Here is a 15,551-nt window from a genome sequence, read left to right on the forward strand (position 1 = left end):
TGCCATGAAAGCTCGACATCATCATGGACAACATTTAGGTATAGGTCTAAGTAATCGATAATTGATGTATCATCTGCTTTAGCATAGTCCCTAACCTTAATTCGTTCTCGTTGTTTTCTTCTATTTACATTGATTGTTGATGAAAAAGAAATTAATTTGTGGTCTGAAATGCCTGCATCAATTTCAGCGGTTCCTTCATGGAAAATTTCACTGAGAAATAAGAGGTCTAGAATATTGTCTCCTCTGGTAGAAACAGTAATAACCTGTTCAAGACTAAAAGTTAGCATCATATCAATGAGTATATCACAGAAAGGACTGTGCCCATAGCTCCAGTTATTCCATTTTATTTGAGGAAGATTAAAATCACCAGTTATAATTAAGTTTTTTCCTCTGAATTTCAAAAGGTGATCGTATAATTTCTGCATAAAGTGATCATCAGCATTTGGTGCGCGGTACACAGAACACAGTATGAATGAAAAACCCCAGACAGAGACATTCAAAAACAAGCTTTCGTGGTTATCAATCTGATCTAGTTCTCTTATATCAACACTATTTTTTGCTATAACTGCGACGCCCCCACCTCGGGAGAATCTATCTCTTCTAAACAGTTGGTAACCTGGCGAAATTATTTCGTCATCCTGCACCCCGTCATGCAACCAGGTTTCAGAAATAACGCATATATGAGGATCATATACTAATAAAAGATCTTGCAGTCTGTCTATTTTGTTGACAATGCTTTGGGCATTTAGTGAAAGCAGCCGAAACTGGAAAGACCGTGATTGCTATTCTGCCTGCTCTAGTCTCATTTCTGTGTCATCCCTTTTTGCAACTAGTTTCCGTGTGTTGTGTACGTCGTCCCAAATGTACAAGTCGCCGCCAACGCGAATCTTATCATGAACAAGCCAGACCTTTTTGCCGCTATCTTTTTCTTCTTTCGCGCTGTTCCAAAGTAGTCGGCGCTTGCGCAGCGTGTCTGCGCAGTAATCATTTTGCAAGGATATTCCTGATCCTTTCAGTTTGTGAGCATTCTTCATGAGGGCTTGTTTTTCAGTGTAATCCTGGAAAAACGCAATGACGGGCCTTCCTGTGGGTCTCTTCCCGAGTCTGTGAATTCTCGCTACTGAAACACAATCTACCCCCACCTTATCCTTGAAGACGTCTTCAATAACCTTCTCCCGTAGCGTTGTTTCCGTTTCATTAGGATCTTCGGTAATCCCAAAAACAATCAAATTCGAACGGCGGCTGCGGTTTTCCAAATCAACCAGTTTTTCATGGTGAAGTTTAAGTACGTCATGCGCTGCGGTTGCATTTATTTCTTCATTTTCATGGGTCTTTGCTCGAAGCTCGGTCATACTGCATTCCAAGCTGATTAACCGCTGTTCGAAACAATGTATTGCTGTCTCCGTGGATTCAAGGCGTTCTTTCAATGAAGCGATGTCAGCTCTAATTGCTTGCTGGCCACGCAATATAGACTCGAACATTTCATCAACAGTCGGTCCCGGATTTTCTTATGGAGTGTTTTTGTTCTGTAGGGTGCAAATTTTAGGTCTGTGAGATGAAGTACGAAATTGAATCCTGTAAAATCTGTACGACCACTAATGCCGAACTGTACATAGAGGGGGCCGGGCTTTGTCAAGCCGCAGTTATGCGGCTTTTACCCGTCACCCCCTTTTCTCCTTGAGAGGGAAAAATAAAGACGATTTGATTTGATTTGATTTGATTAAGAGATCGGAAACGGGCGGGGTGGGTGAGGGAACAAACGTGGGTTAATGGCATCCTAATCGTCATAAAAAGCAAGAAATGGGCTCGGGCAGGGCATGTTATGCGAATGCAAGATAACCGCTGGTCCTTAAGATTAACGGAGTGGATTCCAAGAGGAGGTAAGCGCAGCAGGGGGCGGCAGAAAGTTAGGTAGGCAGATGAGATTAAGAACACTGCGGCAATACGGTGGCCGCAGCTGGCAAAGGACCGGGTTAATTGGAGAGACATTGGAGAGGCCATTGCCCTATAGTCGGCGTAGTCAGGCTGATGATGATGATGACGACGCGAAGAAGGCTATCAGAACATTCGCCGCTGTAGTACCAAATTGTACTGTCGATTACAACCCCGAAGCCGCCGGCTACCTGCAGCGCGGCAGAAGAATCCTGACGGCTTGCCCGCATACTGATTAGGGACCAACAGCGCACCGACGCCTGACGCTACAAACTACGTCGGCGACACGCGGTACACAAGCCGGGTTACCGTGTCTGGGTGTGGACGTACGCCCATTCACCGGCGTGGACTGTGCGAAAAGCTTATGCGCCGCTATTTAGACCCTTGTAAAATCCTCGGTTCTAATCAGAGAACTTGACTACCATGTCATTCCCGACGAAGAAGCATAATCCCAGCTACACTGCGCACGCCAATACGCTCGACCTGTGCGTTTAAAGCTATATTATGGAGCGTAATACAAGAGAATAAAGGACAACGAACGCGTGTCTTTTCAGACTCGAGTGGCTTCTTCTTTCTTGGCAAAAATGTCTTCTGTTTATTTACTTGAGGGTGCGTCTTCGAAATAGGAAGCGTGAACGAGAAGTCGCTGGAGCACAGAGAACGGATGAGAACGAATATTTTTTATACCAGCTCAGGACTACAAGGAGCGTTCACCGCCGAAAGGAAGAAGGAAATCAGATATTTCACTTCTGAGCCGCGCCTACCACTGTGGAAGCTTTCTATCCTGCAGAACGCTCGGATGCCCTACTGGAAAAAAGCTACATTACGGAATAACCTCATATGGGCTTAGCGCACGAAAGTCTAGCAATTTGAATAAATTGACATTTTTATGAGAAATGTGTCATAAAACAATACATTTGTCATAGCAATGTCAATTTAAACAAGCTGTATGACATTCGTATGAGAAAGGCTGTGTGAGGTTATTGCATGATAAAGGTTTCTTTCATTAGGGTTCTCTGATTAGTGTCAGCAGAGTGGCTATTTAGCATGGCTAAGCACATCTTCCCTTCAAAGCAGGGTACCATTTTGGACGGCTACTTCGCTGAAAGGGCTACAATAAATTAAAAAATTCTTGAACGCTTCTAGGAACTGTGACCCGTGCTTTTTCATGCTTGAACACTCAAAATGAATTTACAACTACTTAGATTACATTTCGGGAGTAATTGCGATGCAGTGCGTCTTGCGCACTAGTTGGTAATGCAGAATAAACGCATTTATACGGTTCCAGCTAAGTAAGTGCTAATTCATTTTTCCATGTTTTAAAACTAATGTTGTCGTGTGTGCCAAATTCAGTAAAAATATGCGATTGCAAGGTGCAGCGGGCACGTTCTACCGAAAAGCTTGCTAAACTCGTCAGAGAAAACGACACGAAGGACAAGGAATGACTGACCGAATTGTCTCTTGTAGGTTGCCCACTTATTATCATTGGAATCATCGGATGCCCAATAAGAGTCTTCCCAATAGGAGTTGGTGCTAACGGCCATGGCTGTTGGCAACAAAAGCAAAATTAGCATCATGGTGCCAAGTGGAACCTGCAAATATTCAAGGAAATTGCGTTAAAATAGCCTTGCCCCGTGAAGAACAACAATTGGTGCAATTGGTGCGACGAGCACTCACCAAGCGACTGCGAAAGCTAACGACAGTCTGGTGTTTAGAGGTGAAAGCAATAGCTTCAGAAAAAGAGAAAGCGAGTCCTTTGCTTTAAGCTAATTATGAAAGTGAAGAACTTGCAGTAAAGATGTGGAAACAACGCAAAAAAAATTTCGAATTACAACACTTAGCTAAAGAGCAAAGTGACCCTTTAAAACTTTCTCGTACATTGTGAAGATGAATTACGAGCGCGTTAGATACGACCGCGGACAGCAAATCTAAATAAATCGGACGTTTGTTTCTTTGCGTTCGGATGGTTTTTATTACTGCAAATAATCCTGGAACAATGAACACCGCCTTAACTCTGAATTCGGACCACGCTTGGCCTTCAAGATGTTTCGTTATGTATTTCATTAAAGGAACACGAATAAATCTGTGCTAAACAACTGCTTTACCGCTCGCGGTAAGATACGTGTACATGGACAACAGAATAGAAATGAAAGCTAGCTAACGAGATTCGCTCAGACGAATGGTTCAGCGCCTCCGTAAAGTGCGCGGGCGTGCTGTTCTCGTGCGACAGATCGTAGACTTCTTTACATCACTGTCTTCTCAGAGGCTTGCGGAACTACTTACACCTTGTTTTAACGGGATAACGTTAAGAGCCCCGTGTCGGAGAAAAGCCCAAGTTGTTCGCGTCGTTGCAGAAAAATCAGCGACATATCCCAGATGAGCAATCTAAGCTGCAGGCGGGCCATTTAGGTCACGTGACGTTGCGACGTTATCGCAACCTGCCCAAAGGATTGTGAGCAAACTGCGCACTGTGGCAGGTCGCAATCAATAATTGGTCTTAAGAGGTTGGTGTCCTATCACGTTGATGCAGAAGGAAATAGGTTACCTTTCCCGTTGACACTGCAGCCTGACTATCTCGCAAGCATCGCGGTCTTTTGTGCTGGTTTTGCGTTGCCGTTGAGCTGCCATGCTCTGTTATGTTTCCTAGGAGACTGGCTGTTTTTTCAACAAAGCACAGTTGTTAGTCCAGTCGTTCTGTGTGCCTCGTCTCTCCTTTGTCCCCGTCTTTTTGGTTGGTTTTTACACAAGTATCTACCAACTAACCCAGATTTCAGCTGCCCTGCAACTGTCCTACCGGTGGCAGTGCATGCTAGAGCAGGGCAGTGGCGCATCGATTACCCAGCAGACCACTGCGCCAGGAGTGGTATAAGGACGCCTAGGGATGTGTATATCGAAAGTAAAGAACGACTACTTCCGCATGTACGCGCAACAACCCACTAATGATATCTCGTCACAACCTCTAACAGAACTCCTGTGGCCCCTGCAGTTTTTGTCCCTAATGAATGGAAGATCAGTCACCAATCTGCAGCATTCCAGGCACTTGGCTAGCTCGAACGAGGTTTTGGTCTTGTTTGAAGTTGCAGACTTGTTCGCCGATCTGCTTGTTCCTCTGACAGTCAGCGCAGTTATGAAAAGGATAGTAGACAACGACCACTTTGCCAACAGGAGGCGCCACAGGGTAGACGAGCTGTGGCAGCTCTGGAGATTTCCCAGTTGGTCGGGTACTCATCATTTAAAAGAGAGTCATTCGAGCAGACCAGCGACCCAAAAATGCGAATGGCAATCTCGGTGACTGCAGCGAACCTGGAGATGGAGGTGACGGATCGACGAGCGCTTTAGTCGTTCACTGTCATACTAAAGATTGTCTTCCAGTACGTGAATGGCTACTTTTCCCGATGAAATACACCTAAGAATTTCTCGCAGAGCCTTACTCTGCTGAAGCGGCCATTAAGTTTACCGTGGAATACAGAAGAAGGGTAACGGAGTGGACTCCAAGAGGAGACAAACGTAGCAGGGGCAGCAGAAAGTTAGGTTGGCGGGTTAGATTAAGAAGTCTGAGGGGATACGGTGGCCGCAGCTGCCAAAGGACAGGTTTAATTGGAGAGACATAGCGGATGCCTTTGCCCTGCAGTGGGCGTAGTCAGGCTGATGATAATGACAGAAGAAGCGACAGCCTTCAATGAAGCGAACGTGAACTGAATTTACATTGACTGAAGAAAAGCCTCACGCGCTGCGTCCTACCTGAATTCCAGATGAGGTCATCCGACCTAACAAAAATCAACCGTGGCCTCCGTCTGGAGCCAAAATAATCTGCCCCTCAGACGTCGAGTGCAAGGTGCCAGTAGAGAGCGTCCTCATTGGTCTTGGTCAGAGCGGCTTCTCAAAGAACCTTTTCGGACGGGTATTCTGACCCTTAAAAGGGTCGTGAAAGAAAATGAAGCCGCCCGGTTTTAATTTTTATTGCTTAAATAAACATTAGGCATGCCGGTTCCGAATCATTTCGGCGCAACATTGAGTCTGCATTCAGTAAATAGAGCCCGTTATAAATCGTTGCCCTTTTGCGTTCATAAAACGACCATGCGACGCCGTCGGCCGACATAAGCACTATTCAACTTCGTCATCTTAAGAAGCTTGGAAACTAAGATATGTCTTATTTTAAATGATCCCAAAATAATAGATTTGTATTAAATTTAGAAAGTAAAAAAGTGACAATTGTTTGCACACGCAGTTGTACTCAATAAGATACAACACCTGACCATCGATCGGTCATTGGCCTGAGATCGGTTTCGGTTGCGCTTCTCCGTCCTGCGTGGGATCTTTTCGTGAACATGAACCCCACAACGGCGGATTCAGTCAGGGGATCGAGTTGAGCAAGATCAGCTGAACTCAACGACTCTCCATTTACATGAGCTAGAGACGAGTGAGTCAACTCTCATGACGCGCCCTGCGATGTGCGCGCAGTGCGCGCCCAGTAAACCGGCTCCCACTTGGGTCCTCTCCTGCAAAAAATGCTTTCGAAAGCCTGTGTGTGAATGAAAATGTTTTATTTTCGGAGAGGGCTGCTTGTCAACCCACCCCTTGGGCGGAGTTGAGAGGTAGAGTAAGTCCGACCCGACTTGCGGCGTTTACATGAACCTAGTAACCGGTTTTCAACCCGACAATACGATTCAACCCAGACCCGCGGCTGCTCGCAACAGCACGCCGCTCGTTCTGCTTCGCGGCAGCGCTAGGCTGTGGTTTTCAGCGTGTTCTCCGCGTTCGCGTGCATGCCATGCCAACCGCGTGCGTTGTGGGGCAGTGCAGCACGACTTACCGGAGTGGAAGCAATGTCAGATTCCACAAGTTGCCCGGCGACCCGCAGCAAAGAACCGTGCGGTTTTGAGCAATTAACCGCGATGGTCCAAACGATATGGGTTGTCAGACCGGGTTCGTGTGTCCGAGCACTTTCTACCGGGCGACTACGAGACGAACCTGGACGTCCTCCGAAGCCTCGGCATGGACATGAAGATCGAACGCTCGCCTCAAGCGAGACGCCGCCCCGAAGCAAAACCTCTGGCCAGGAGCACCGCCAAAAAAGCGAAGAACGCCCGAAGTAAGTACGCGTGATGAAAATTATCAATTTTGTTACAATTTGTAGTCCTTTCATACGGTTGCTAACAGCTTTAAATTTCTTAGGACATACCCGAACCGCAGGACGCGGAAGTAGTCATGACAGCAGAAGAGGCGCAAATTTCGCCTGGAATGGTTGACAGCTGCGCACAGACATGAAGGAATACATCCACTGTTGCATGCCAGACTGACGGCGTTGATGAGCAAACACTATGTAAGATTTTCCTCGCAGCAGCTGTGTGTTCATTTTCTTCCCACATTTCACAAGAATAAATTGTGTCGCAATAATTTTGCTGTGGCTTAGGAAAGGGGGAGAGGGAAGGGGCACCAATTGGTTCATTATCCAGTGGTATCACTGAATGCTAGACAAATTCTGGAGGAGTCATTCGTGTCGTGTCAGTTCCAATCTGGGGAAGTGCTGGGAAAGTCTGTATAAATTCCTTTTTGTTCCTCCAAAGAAGGCCATCACGTATTTCACATGCAGGTAGTGATAGTATAACTTATATTGCTTGGTAGTCTTGCCTATTGGCTGGCAATGAGGCGTTCATGACTATGTGGTATTAACGTTGCATAAACAAAGAGCACTTGACATGGCATCAGTTTCATTTTCTTCATCAACTTTAAGATACACAGGTGAACCTTCACATTTCCCTGAGGAAGGTAAGCATGTGCAGAGAGATGCCTACATGTCAGTCCAGCGGCACACACTGCGAAGCTTGCACCACTACAACTGCTGCTCCAACCTACACAGCACCACCCCTTTGTTCTCCTCTACCACGTTCTCCCTCCCGAACACTACCCTCAGTAGCATTTGATGGTCGAGCACCGTCTCCCATCCCATTCGCTCCACGACAGTCATACAGTCCGATAGAATCTGATGTCTCAGACTGTGAAGAAGAGGATGACGTTCGGCAGAGTCAGAGTTTTATTTCGAAAGCAAAACTAGTTGCACTTTGAGCCCGTCGCGTAGAGAGGCCGGTAGCTACGAATGACGTTTAGCATGACCCCCTGCTGTGACGTCATGCCATCTGCCGCAAAAACCAGGGGCCCAACTCGCGCCGTCGCGTAGAGAGGCCGCAGCTACTATGCGCGGCCTAACTCCTGCTCCTGCCACGCGCGGCGCGCTTAGCGGTCTGACGTCACAGCTGCAAAAGCGGGGCTCCAACTTGCACCGTCGCGTAGCGAGGCCGCAGCTACCAAGCACGGCTTAACTCCCGCTCCTGCCGCGCGTGGCGCGCTTAGCGGTCGGTTCGGGTCCTAGAGCAAGTTCAGGTCCTAGTCCAGGCTAAAACGAAGCAGTCCTCTGAAAGTTCGCGAGCCAAATAACGGGGGACCAAGAAAATTCTGGAACCATATAAGCTGGTTGGGAAAAACAAATAAAATAACGCAGGAACAGATTATAGATGCTGAGGGAAAAGGTTTAGAGGGAGACGGTGCTGTGAACTACATTACATCACTTATAGCTGCGTCTTTTAGCAACGACAATGGGGTAATCTCCCCAAGCGAGGGAGCAACACAGGACAGCACAATAGAGAACAGCTTAAAACTGACTAGTCTTAACTGGGAAAAAGGCGGAAGCGAATATTCCTAAAACCACATCCGCAGGGATAGACGAAATTCCAATTAAGCTGATTAATGAACTTGGCCCAAGAAGCAAGGAAGCGCCGATAAAAGCATTGGAGACAGTCAGAACAAATCAGCAAATTCCGCACAGCTGGAGACAGAGTAAAATGAATTTGATTTATAAAGGGAAAGGAGATAAGATGAACATGAAAACCTACCGTCTGATTACGATAACGTCTGTTATGTACAGGCTGGCAATGCAGGCGGTGAAATTAAAAATGCAGGCATGGGTAGAAGGTAATCGGATACTCGGAGAACTCCAGAATGGGTTCAGTAGGGGTAGGCGTTTAGACGATAGCCTGTTTGTGCTTACCCAATGCATAGAAATAGCTAAGGCGGAAAACAGACCTCTGTTTTTAGCCTCTCTCGACATAAGCGGTGCATACGATAACGTGAACTGGGAACTCCTGGGGAGCATATTGAAAGATATAGGTATCGGTCATGAGGTAATTGATTTTCTACAGGAAATCTACCGAGATAACGAAGTTGAAATTACATGGGAAGGGAAAAAAAGTACCACAACTGTGGGGGTGCACAAATGATTAAGGCAAGGTTGTCCTCTATCACCGCTGCTGTTCATGCTTTACGTAATAAATATGGAAAGAAGGCTAGAAGAAAGTAATCTAGGTTATAATCTGTCATAAAGATTAGGCGGAAATGTAGTTGAGCAGCGACTCCCGGGTTTAATGTATGCGCACGACATTGTACTGTTAGCAGATAGCCAGGAAGATTTACAGACTTTGGTTAATTGCTGTGGAGACGAATGAGACGCTCTAGAATTCAGTTTTAGCGCAACTAAATCAGGTCGGATGATTTTTAACGATACAACTGACCAGGTGCTTACAATACAAGGCCACGAAATACCCAAAGTGGCCGAATACAAATACCTCGGGATATGGCTAAACGAAGGGCAGATATACACGGAAAAGCACGAACAGGCTCTTAGGGCAAAAGGACGAAGAGACGCCGGGATAATGAAACATAAAGCATTATGGGGGTACAACAAATATGAAGTACTAAGAGGTATTTGGAAAGGAATAATGGTGCCGGGACTTACTTTCGGCAATGTGGTTCTGTGCTTAAGGGCAGAAGTTCAGTCGAGATTAGATGTAAATCAGAGAGCTGTTGGAAGATTAGCACTAGGTGCCCACGGCAAAACCACAAACGAGGCAGTACAAGGGGATATGGGCTGGGCATCGTTCGAAGCACGGGAAGCTAAGAGTAAAATACTATACGAAGAACGCCTGAGAAAATTGGACGATAACAGGTGGGCAGCTAAGGTATTTAAATATTTATACAGAAAGAGCGTTGACTCACAGTGGCGGAAAAGAACTAGAAAACTAACCAGTAAGTATGCAGGTCATGGGGACGGAGAAAGAAAGAGCATTAAACGACAGGTTAAAAACGCGGAAGTTAAAAATTGGACGAATTCAATGGAAAAGAAACATAGTGTAGAACTATATCGATGCTAGAAAAGGCAGATCAGGAAAGAATTTTTCTCTGATAACTCAAGAGGCAGTGCCCTACTTTTTGAAGCTAGGTCAGGGTGTCTTAGAACGCGCAGCTACAAAAAGAAATTTAACGAAGATGACGCATGTGCAGTGTGTGGTAGATCTGTGGAAACAATTGAACACCTCATAATCAAATGTGATGGTATTCATCCGGATGTCGATGCAGGCGCAGTCACTCTTCGTGAGGCCCTAAGGTTTAAAGATAACAATGGTCGTGTAAATAAATCTGCAGTGGAAGTTAGCAAAAAGCGATTGGAGGATTGGTGGCTGAAAAGCAGAGATGTGGCATAAGGTTAGCATTGTAGGAAACTGTAGGTAAAGATGATGGCGATTCTTAAAGAGAATTGCCAGCACAGTAAACAAAAAGATAGCAAAAAAAGAAAAGCTGAGCTTGGTGGCAATTGCCACCACAACGTTTCAAAGGGGGTGCTCCCTTCCATCCATCCATCCATCCATCCATCCATCCATCCATCCATCCATCCATCTATCCGTCCGTCCGTCCGTCCGTCCGTCCGTCCGTCCGTCCGTCCATCCGTCCATCCGTCCATCCGTCCATCCGTCCATCCGTCCATCCGTCCATCCATCCGTCCATCCATCCATCCATCCATCCATCCATCCATCCATCCATCCATCCATCCATCCATCCATCCATCCATCCATCCATCCATCCATCCATCCATCCATCCATCCATCCATCCATCCATCCATCCATCCATCCATCCATCCATCCATCCATCCATCCATCCATCCATCCATCCATCCATCCATCCATCCATCCATCCATCCATCCATCCATCCATCCATCCATCCATCCATCCATCCATCCATCCATCCATCCATCCATCCATCCATCCATCCATCCATCCATCCATCCATCCATCCATCCATCCATCCATCCATCCATCCATCCATCCATCCATCCATCCATCCATCCATCCATCCATCCATCCATCCATCCATCCATCCATCCATCCATCCATCCATCCATCCATCCATCCATCCATCCATCCATCCATCCATCCATCCATCCATCCATCCATCCATCCATCCATCCATCCATCCATCCATCCATCCATCCATCCATCCATCCATCCATCCATCCATCCATCCATCCATCCATCCATCCATCCATCCATCCATCCATCCATCCATCCATCCATCCATCCATCCATCCATCCATCCATCCATCCATCCATCCATCCATCCATCCATCCATCCATCCATCCATCCATCCATCCATCCATCCATCCATCCATCCATCCATCCATCCATCCATCCATCCATCCATCCATCCATCCATCCATCCATCCATCCATCCATCCATCCATCCATCCATCCATCCATCCATCCATCCATCCATCCATCCATCCATCCATCCATCCATCCATCCATCCATCCATCCATCCATCCATCCATCCATCCATCCATCCATCCATCCATCCATCCATCCATCCATCCATCCATCCATCCATCCATCCATCCATCCATCCATCCATCCATCCATCCATCCATCCATCCATCCATCTCTCCGTCCGTCCGTCCGTCCGTCCGTCCGTCCGTCCGTCCATCCATCCAATCTATCCAATCTCGGGTGTCCACCGAGATGACAGAGAATTACTGCGCCATTTTCTTTCCTCAAAAAGCGGTGCGTTCAAAGGGCAAAGCATGGCGCAGTAATTCTCTGTCATCTCGGTGGTTACCCGAAACACAGGAATGGAGGAACGCCACCACCCGTTCGGCGCGATGCCTTGCCCTTTGAACGCAACGCTTTTTGAGGAAAGAAAATTCTCTGTCATCTCGGTGGACCTCCAAACCGCACCGTACAGGATGGAGGAAGTGGGAGTGAAAAAAGAGGGAAGCTTCTAGACAATCATCCGTTAGCGTCAGCCGCTTGTTTTGGCGACCGAGGCAGGCATAAATCTCCCACCACGTGGGGGCCCTAGTGTGGTGAGTATAATGCCATGTAAAAGAAATGGGCAAAACTTTCATAAACATAAGCTTTACTAAGAGCTCTACCAACACACACCACCAGCCAAACCAGGCGCAGCCAGGGCTATTGCTTTCGCAACTTTCCGGGCTTAACGAAGCTAAGCCTCTGCCAATTTTTTTCCACCACTTAAAGAGACCTTCCTTGGGTAATTATTACGACTTTCTGTGCACCCTTTTAACATGTGCACTTCATGTCATTGCATGGTCAAACGTAATTGCGCTTTTGAAAAGACGGGACAAAACAGGGACGACACAAACTCTCGTGCACAAACTGTCAACTGAAGTCTTATTGAGATGAACACACATATATACGCTTCACGTCATAACATAAAGCACCTAAAAGACGAGTTAAACAGCAGTTTTTCAATCATGTCAACAAGCAAAAAAAAAAGTCATCGACGTAGCGGAAGCACAAGGTGCTTCCGCTACGTCGATGACTTTTTAGTCTGCGCTGACAACACTATCATCATCATCATCAGCCTGACTACACCCACTGCAGGGCAAAGGCCTCTCCCATGTCTCTCCAATTAACCTTGTCCTTTGTCAGTTGCCGCCACAGTATCCCCGCAAACTTCTTAATCTCATCCGCCCACCTAACTTTCTGCCGTCCCCTGCTACGTTTGCTTTCTCTTGGAATCCACTCCGTTACCCTTAAGGACCAGCGGTTATCTTGCCTTCGCATTACATGCCCTGCCCAAGCCCATTTCTTCCTCTTGATTTCAACTAAGATGTCATTAACCCGCGTTTGTTCCCTCACACACTCCGCCCGCTTTCGATCTCTTAACGTTACACCTATCATATTCCTTTCCATAGCTCGCTGCGTTGTTCTTAACTTAAGCTGAACGCTCTTTGTTAGCCTCCACGTTTCTGCCCGATAGGTGAGTACCGGTAGGATACAGCTGTTGTATACTTTTCTCTTCAGGGATATTGGTAAGCTACCATTCATGATCTGAGAAAACCTGCCATATGCGCTCCATCCCATTCTTATTCTTCTAGTTATTTCCCTCTCATGATCCGGATCTGCGGTCACTACCTGCCCTAAGTAGACATATTCTCTTACTACTTCCAGCACCTCTCTACCAATGGCGAACTGCTGTTCCCTTGCTAGGCTGTTGAACATTACTTTGGTTTTTTGCATGTTAATTCTTAGCCCCACCGTTCTGCTCTGCCTGTCTAACTGATTGATCATGCTTTGCAGTTCTTGTCCTGAGTGGCTTAGCAAGGCAATGTCATCAGCGAATCGCAAATTAGATACCGCTATCTTGCGGCCGAGCATATGTGGGCCAGACGGGCAGATGCCTAAATGAAAGACTAAGGGAGCACAACCGCAACTGTCGCCACATTAACTCACCTGGAAATCTGGCGACGCATTGCGCCAGGTGCGATAGCTGTAAACCCCACTTCCAACAGACAACAGTTCTGCTGAAATCCAGAGAAGACAATCAGGGAGCTGTGGGAATCCTACTGCATGGAATCGGGAAAAAGGAACCTTTGTAAGCGACCCCTCGGTTTTGCTTTCCAAACAGGAAAGACAACTCTTGGATCACTGTGAACGATTGTAATCCAATCAGCTGGGACAAAATGTATTTTTTTTTGCTTGTTGAAATGATTGAAAAACTGCTGTTTAACTCCGTTTTTTAGGTGCTTTATGTTATGACGTGAAGCGTATATATGTGTGTTCATCGCAAGAAAACTTCAGTTGACAGTTTGCGCTCGAGAGTTTGTGTCGTCCCTGTTTTGTCCCGTCTTTTCAAAAGCGCAATTATGTTTGACCATGTTAACTACCAACTAGCCCAATTTGAAACCCTCTTCATGTCATTACATTATGGCGGAGTGACTAAAAATCAGATCAATCATTTACGAGATGGAAGAGCGCCATAAAGATGACCTCCCATTTCTTGGGCAGGGGCCGGCATGAGTATCGTATTGTCTGCGCTCGAATAGTTGCATTGCGGCGATGCACATGTCCTATCAGTAGCTGGTCAACTTCGCACTGTATGAATATTCATAAAGCAGCTCTTGATCCATCAAAAAGCTTTTACAATATTCAGTGGCTCAAGGAGCTGCCTGTGCGGTATCAAAGAGACAAAAAATCTTGGAGTTTTGGAAATCTGACATTACTTACAAGCAAAAAAAAAATGCATACCATGCAAAAATGTGCACTAGAACACTCAAGACTCAGTGTCGGTGTAGGCTGCCGTTGCCTTGACTCCTCTTTATTCCTGTTAAATTCTAGCCTCCAGTTATCTCAGCAGCATGAGACATGACAATTTAACCATTACAACTCACTTTATACTGTTTCCGACTTGACTCCAGCACTGAAGAAGTCCTCGCGCAGGATGAGAGAAAATTCAAAGTATTTGAAAGTTGTCTGACAGAACTATTTCATGTATGCCGCATATGTTTTGTAGCTGGAAAAAGTGCGAGTCGTGTGTCTGGGACTTGGCATGAAATACAGACACTTTGTGCAAACCACCGGACCCTAACATGGGCAAGCCAACTCATGATAAACGCCAAAGCAGCAGGCAACGTGCTGATGTCCGCAGCTGTGTTGTTTGCTGGCACCAGCCCCACCTCAGTGCTCCGAATGTTCAAATACGCAAACGTGCAGGTGTTCACGCCACGAACATTTTACAACTACCAGCGAGGCTACCTGCTTCCTGCAATCGACAAGGGAGGAGAAAGGTTGTGCATTGTCAAATGAAGAATTACTGAACCAATATTTCATTGTCCACATACATAAAAGGTTCATGAAATGATTTTCTGACATAGCTAGACTGACCTCAAAGGTTCTTGAATTTCCTTAGGACGAGGAAATCATTTTTGATCTGAAAAAATGTTCTGAAAATCGCTTCATGGTGCCTGTTAAGGAAAGAAGCAAATGGGAAGTGTATTAGTGTTTTGCGTTTGTTGTGATGTTTAAAAGCTGCACTTCTGTGGTACCAGATCTGGCAACAGTAGCAGGAAGAGCTGTTTCGGCAGTTGGAGGGCTGCACTGTGGACCTGGCTGGCGATGAACGCTTCGATTCCCCAGGGTTTTCGGCAAAATTTTTATCCTACTCTCTACACGTCGTCCAGCGCAACAAACTTCTTTTCGTGGAGGTACGTCAGAGTCGGGGAAGGAAGCCAGAGTTTTTTAATAATGTGACTTTGTGATGTAATGTATCTTTTTTTCTCACAAGTGTGCAGATGTCAAATCAAACACCTCCATGGAAAAGTATGCATTTATGAAGAGCCTCAAAATGGTGAAGGAGCGGCGGCTTAAGGGGAAGTCAGTGACAACCGGCCCGTCCAAGTCACGCAGCATATACGGACACAGGAGCCCAGCATGCAGCACTACGATTGAAACATCGGAAAAAGTAGCGCCGAACGAAAATAATTACGAGG

The 15,551-nt window shown here is 46.3% G+C and overlaps 1 protein-coding gene and 1 pseudogene across 1 annotated transcript in view; one reads left to right on the forward strand and one right to left on the reverse strand.

The window, feature by feature from the left end:
- Positions 1–477: 477 nt before the first annotated feature.
- LOC149345713 (uncharacterized) overlaps positions 478–15,551 on the reverse strand; it is a 29,940-nt gene continuing 14,866 nt past the window's right edge. Inside the window, exons 2-3 of the mRNA XM_089541184.1 lie at positions 2,409–2,415; positions 478–1,507 (exon numbers count right to left, since the gene is read on the reverse strand). Of these exons, the coding sequence (XP_089397310.1) occupies positions 783–1,507; positions 2,409–2,415 (732 nt within the window). The 3' untranslated portion in view covers positions 478–782. The remainder of the gene's footprint in view (positions 1,508–2,408; positions 2,416–15,551) is intronic.
- Positions 6,699–14,879, forward strand: LOC149345714 (uncharacterized; annotated as a pseudogene).

The sequence above is a fragment of the Amblyomma mixtum genome, chromosome 4, assembly GCF_055824585.1.
Source record: "Amblyomma mixtum isolate Tamu chromosome 4, ASM5582458v1, whole genome shotgun sequence".
Classification (NCBI taxonomy): Eukaryota; Metazoa; Arthropoda; class Arachnida; order Ixodida; family Ixodidae; genus Amblyomma; species Amblyomma mixtum.